This window comes from Brassica oleracea, chromosome C5, assembly GCF_000695525.1.
Source record: "Brassica oleracea var. oleracea cultivar TO1000 chromosome C5, BOL, whole genome shotgun sequence".
Taxonomy (NCBI): domain Eukaryota; kingdom Viridiplantae; phylum Streptophyta; class Magnoliopsida; order Brassicales; family Brassicaceae; genus Brassica; species Brassica oleracea.
Genome location: NC_027752.1, coordinates 25,306,987 through 25,313,141, shown reverse-complemented (window position 1 = coordinate 25,313,141; position 6,155 = coordinate 25,306,987). Strand labels below are relative to the sequence as shown.

The 6,155-nt window shown below is 34.0% G+C and overlaps 1 protein-coding gene across 2 annotated transcripts in view; it reads left to right on the top strand.

The window, feature by feature from the left end:
* The window catches only part of LOC106295928 (E3 ubiquitin ligase BIG BROTHER-related-like), a 16,571-nt gene extending 13,705 nt beyond the window's left edge, over nt 1–2,866 (top strand). The window contains exons 2-4 of one of the 2 annotated variants that reach the window (XM_013731943.1): nt 1,805–1,979; nt 2,051–2,226; nt 2,313–2,866. In XM_013731943.1, coding sequence (XP_013587397.1) covers nt 1,805–1,979; nt 2,051–2,226; nt 2,313–2,655 — 694 coding nt within the window. In that variant the 3' untranslated portion in view covers nt 2,656–2,866. Of the gene's footprint in view, nt 1–1,587; nt 1,980–2,050; nt 2,227–2,312 lie in introns of those variants that run through there. The other variant, XM_013731942.1, reaches the window with a different exon arrangement.
* The last annotated feature ends 3,289 nt before the right edge of the window (nt 2,867–6,155 follow it).

The following is a 6,155-nucleotide window of genomic DNA, read 5'->3' as shown; positions in this document are numbered from 1 at the left end:
TGATGTTGCACAAGGATTCTCACAAAGACCAGTAATAGATTATGAGGAGACATACTCCCATGTGGTGGATGCAACTACTTTTAGATTTCTCATAAGTCTGGCTATATAAGAGAGAAAATTAGACTTGCAGCAAGTTGATTTAGTGACTGCATATTTATATGGTCCACTGGATAATGAAAGTACTAGAGGGTATTGAGCTGAAAGTACAACAAGTTCTCGAGAACAATATTGATAATCATCAAAGTATATGATCGGAATATCCTAGGAACTTCCGGATACAATTTCCCAAACAGTTGAATATCTCAAGAAAGAGTTTGAGATGAAAGATCTTGGAAAACAAAGTTTTGTTTGGGATTACATCTTCTGTACATTAACAATGAAATCCTTGTGCATCAAGTATTATATACAGAAAATGGTACTCAAGAGATTTAATATGGACCAGTCTAGTACATGGGCGTGAGATCACTAGTTTTGGACACTGATCCATTCAGTCCAAAGGTGGACGATAAAGAAGTCCATTCAGTCCAAAGGTGGACGATGCAGAAGTCTTGTTTTAGACACTGATCTGATTGGTCCATAAGAAAGACGATGAAGAAGCCTTTGATTTTGGTTTATTTTATACTAACCAGCCCAAAGAGGGGTTATTTGGTTTTGTTGAATTGTTTTCAGACAGTTTATGTTTTACACATGGTGGTACACGCATATCACAACAACATCATCCAAGATTTCGTGTGTGTGTATTTGAGGTCGATGACTCAATATGTTCGATCAGATTGTGGCATGACCGATGGTAAAGAAGAACCAACTATCATGTTCGAGGACGAAGGATATTCTGCCCAAGATCTTCATCACCCACGGATTGCAGAAAATTGGAGAGGTCCAAGGGACCTTCAGTAATGTCCAAATCAGGGGAGTAATGTGTGTTATATTCTTTTTCCTTCACCAAGGTTTTGTCCCAATTGAGTTTTCCTGGTGAGGTTTTAATGAGGCAACATTAAAGCACATTACAAGCTCTAAATGGTTATGGCATCCAAAGGGGAGTGTTATGAATCAGATTGTGGATGGCTCATAACCAAGAGATTATGATTTGTAATCTTTTTATTTATCTATGACAGTGTAATCTCCTATATAAAGAACCTCTATTTTATGAATAAAGATAGATTTTCCCATTACTTTTATAACAATATAAAAATAGTTAGATAATTAATATTTGAAAATCAATATAGTTCCGCACGTAGCGCGTGTTAATCCTTAGTGATTACTAAAATTAAGAAAGCGTAGGAAAATCTACAAAATGTCATACCAAAATCATAAAAATGAAAAAGAGAATTATATTATTTCGTCGTACACATGGATATAGAATTGCCGGTTTGGTTTACAGAGTCTACATAAACCTGTAATGTTTGCTATAAAAAGAAAAAAATACTACTAAATGTATTTATTCGTAACGGAACAAAAAATGAACATAAATAATATAATGACAAACTTAAAATTGATAAAAAATTAAAAAATAACCACAAAATAATAATTAACATATATATATAACCAAATATTTTAAATTGAATCTGGTTTTTTCTCCAGCTCAGTAATTATTAAACGACAACAGCAAGTGGGAGATGACATCAAGGCTCAGATCAACTTTTTCACTGTAGTTTCCTTTTACTTTTCTTTTTCCTCGCAGTCTCTCTCCTTAATCCTCCTTATCTTCATCCTGTCTACATTTCTCTTAGAGAGTTAACGAAAGTTAACAAGAATTAGGTGATCGGTGCATGACGAGCGCATCGGAACTCTTCTCTACTCGAAGATCCCGTCGGGGTAGATCCGTCCCGGATTTAGAATCCGACTCTTTTCTTTATCGATACCACTCGGATCACCACCATCGACGTCACGGGATCCATCATCTTAATCACCGTCATGATTCCAACGGCTGTGATCCTCCCCGACGAGCCCCGCCGCGTCTCCGACGCTTCTGCCTCTCGGTTAGTAAAAATCTTGCTTAATTTGTTAGTTTGAAACTTGGTTTCAATCCGTTTTGTTCTTGTCTTCACAGGAACGTAGACCTGTTCATGATGTTCAAGGTACTTCACAGTATTTGAATACCAACGGTGCTGATTTGGAAACTGAAGGTAACAGCTTTGGAAACCTAGAGAGGCTTCCCGGAGCTGTTCTTCTCGCGAGGGAAAGACTTTTCGAAAGATTGAGAGGCGTTTCTTTGTCTAGTAACAGGTTTGTCTGTACCTTAATGAAGTGTAGTGTGATTTAAGATAATTGCTTTTGTCTAATCAGAGATTTTTTTTTTTCTTTTGAATCAGTCGAAGTAATAGAGTTTCACTGAGTGAGAATCAGAGAGAGTCCTCGTTCTATGGAGAACCAGAAGGGATTCAAGTGTCCTATGAATGCAACAAGAAACCATTAGGTCTCACACTAGGTGCCATTAATGGTTTACATCGGCAAACTTTTAGCTCAGCCGAGGTTAAAACTGATAGGAGAGATTGTAGCATATGTTTAGAGAGTTTCACTAACGGCGACATGCTTATTTCCTTGCCATGTACCCATAGTTTCCATTCCTCGTGCTTAAACCCTTGGCTTAAGGCTTGTGGAGATTGCCCTTATTGCCGTAGAGCCATAGCTAAGGATATAGAACCATGTAAATAGGAACCTTTCCCCCTAACCATACCCACACGCATCTTCTGTTCTTGCTCTAGACAGGTCTTTCAGTTTTGTTGTCCATTTAAGTGTTTTTTTCCTGTCGCATGTTTGTTTTGTAACGGTTTTTGTGTGCCATTGACATTGTGCGTCTTTTTAGTTTCCTTCACTGTGATCTCTCTTTTTAATGTCTTGTTGGTTATCAAAGACTTTTTCCAAATCTTGTTCCGACATTTTGGTTAAGCTTTGCGGTTAAAGCTCAACAACTTTAGATATTTTTACTGTCTCAATCCGGAAACGTTTAAGCTTCGTTGCCTCCATAAAGATGTTGAATATACAAAGAAGCAATCAAATATATACAACTCTGAAGGAAAGTTATAGAAGACGATTGCGCAAAATGCATACTTTTTTTTTTTGCTACAAAAGTAGAAAGATAGACCCCTCTTCCTCATTTTTCCTATCCCTTTCTCTGTTGGTATCTGACACAACTCGCTCTCTAAGCACCAGAGAAAGGGATAGGAAAAATGGAAAAAGGTTATTTTCTATCACATCGGTTTATGCGTCAACAACATTTAAACCAAATGTTATTCAAATTCAAAACAAGTAGGCCGTTTTAATTCGGTTTAGAACCAAATAAAAATGGAAAAAGATTAACTGTTTCACAAACTAACAATGAACTTTCCAGCGCAAGCAGCAATTCTCCTTCTCTTGACAATGCTCGGTTAAAGAACTACTTCTAAGCCCGTGGGACAAAGCGCTCTAAAGACAGATCGGGAACATTGAAAGCGTCCTCGTAAATGGTCCATCTTTCCTCAAACTTTCTTCTTCTTTTTTTTTTTTTTTTTTTTTTTTTTTTTTTTTTTTTTTTTTGGTCACGGGCGGTCTCCGGATTCCCAGAGGACTCGAACCCAGGTGCCTTGGGATCCAGTTCACTCTAGTGTTACCACTAGGCTATTCTGTCCCGGCCAAACTTTCTTCTAGAGTGAGAAATTATAACAGAGTGTGAAGAAGGGTAACAATAGAGTGTCTAGAGTGAGAAATTATAATTCCTTCGACATGTTTAGCTTTAATTTTTATCTGCAATTTTAAAAACCACCCATTATGCTTTATATCTAACTAGTATGCTACCCGTACTACGTACCGAAAAAAATTGATTGGAGTATTAGATAAAGGAGTCTTTTCTACGGACAGATTTTCTACTATTTCTACATCTTTTGAAATCTGCAGTCATTATTTATTAGTCATGTAACATAATTTCTACTAAAATGCAATTGCTACAAAATAAATAGAGATTTTTGAAGACCAACATAAGAGAGAGAACTTTGAAATAAGACATCTGCGCAAGATATTGACATAAACAAACAAAAATTCACTGATAAGAAATTCTCTGTTCTTGTTGGAAATAAGAAATTAAAGAAGCAAGTTCAGATGACTGATACGTAAAAGTGTATGACACATGGAACTGTCAATTCATCAATTCCAATAGATTCAACATCATGGTAACCTGAAAGTCATACAAAACCCAATTGAATATGTTGCAACGTGCAAAGTTTACAAAAGTCAGAATGTTAAATAGTTGAGGAAGAGCGCTTAAGATGAAGGGGGGCTACAATCTCCTATTCATTCATAGGCGGGGTTATCTTTCAATCTGTCTTGTGCCACTCAAGGTTTCACTCAAGCCATTCCAAAAAAATCTGAATTTTCCACGGAAGCCGGCTCAAAAATCAAAATGAATATAGAACCAATCCAACGTCTGAAAAGTACATGACTAAATAATATAAATTTGTCAGCTTAAAGTATCCCATGCTGCTCAGCCGCACATGCTTCTGAGAATTTCCACTCACCATATAAAGCACCTTCTCGTTCTTACACTGCACCAAAAGAAAAGAATGATCAATTTTCTAGTCTGGTGTTTCCTCTTCATTAGCACATTTACAATTAAAGAATCGGGTACATGATGAGAAAGTATAACCTTGAGTTTTTCGAAGAAAACATTGCATGTGAGTGAGTGAGGTTTGATAGATAAAAATTATAGTAGAAGTATAGAAAAGAGTGAGATCTAAAGAGATTTAATGGAGAGTCCGTAAAATAAGATAAAATTATGATATGAATTAAGAATTTTCCTTTGAGAAGAAGGGTTGCATGTCCAAATCTAATTTGTAGATTACTGGATTAGAGAAGGAGAGAAAACATGTTTCATAAGCGATAATCAATAACAGAATAACCATGCACAAATATAAATGATATAGTGGTGGTAGTTATTCAGGAATTGCTAGATCGTGGAGGTATGTAGAGAAGAACCGTCCATCGATGTGGATTGAGAGAATATTTTTGATTTCTAATTTTCTAGTAAAAAATTAAACTAACACAAAAACAAAATTAAACTAACATGGAAGCTGGAACGTTTAGCCTTTTGCATTTTTATTCTTCATGCTTTCTTTTTTGAATTTGTTTATTTTAAAACAATTTGAGAAAAAATAGGAATTGGATAGGAGCTGCAGAGAAAAATTCAATTGTATTTTCTTTTTAACTTTTCCACTTGTCAATTGTTTTTTTAATTTTTTAAAAAACTTTTACATATGTCAATATTTGATTTGTTAGGCGACTTGCGCTTTAGTATATAAGGGATCTATTAAAACTGAAGTACAAATATAAATTAATCTTTCAACTTTCTAATTAATTACACCTAATGTCACTGACGATAATATCCATTAATCTAACACAATCATTTATTATTCCCATTTAATAATTAACCAATTAATAAGTAATCAAAAAATAATAATTACGTTTACTCTGTTTATAGACCTACGTTTTTCAATTTTGGTGAATAATTGCTGGATTTTTTTTTGGACATCCACTGGTTTATAGTCTAACTTATTTTAAATCGATTTGACCAGATGAAAAATTTATTTAACCACTTAACAAACCTATGGTTTGAGATCTTACACATAAACGAACTCATTTACACATCATGAATTTTGTGTGTGTCATATTAGATATAGAACTGGGAACTTATAGTTTAGGATTTTACATCCTACGCATTGATCTATAATTATATATTTTGTGTATGTATATATGTTTACATCCTACACAAATATATATCATATAATAATAATAAACCGGTCTATAGATAGAACTGGTCAGGATTAGATAATACAAATAAACTACAATTTTTAATAATTGATTCCCCAAAATCTTCTTATTAAAACACAGTTTTCAAAACTTTAATACAGTTACGTAAATTAGGAATTGTTTGACATATATAGTATGCATATTAAATTATTAATTACTATTTTGGATAACTCTATCTTAATTAACTCCACAAAATATTTCTAATATCAATGACCTTCCAACTTACGTAACGTATCCCTAATTTATTGTTATCATATTAGCTAAAAAGTTTTTCTCATCATGTTAACTAAAAAGTTATCAATCTTTTTAATACAATCTATATTCTTGACTAATAATATATTAGATAACTATTAAAATTGTTAATAAATATTTGGGAA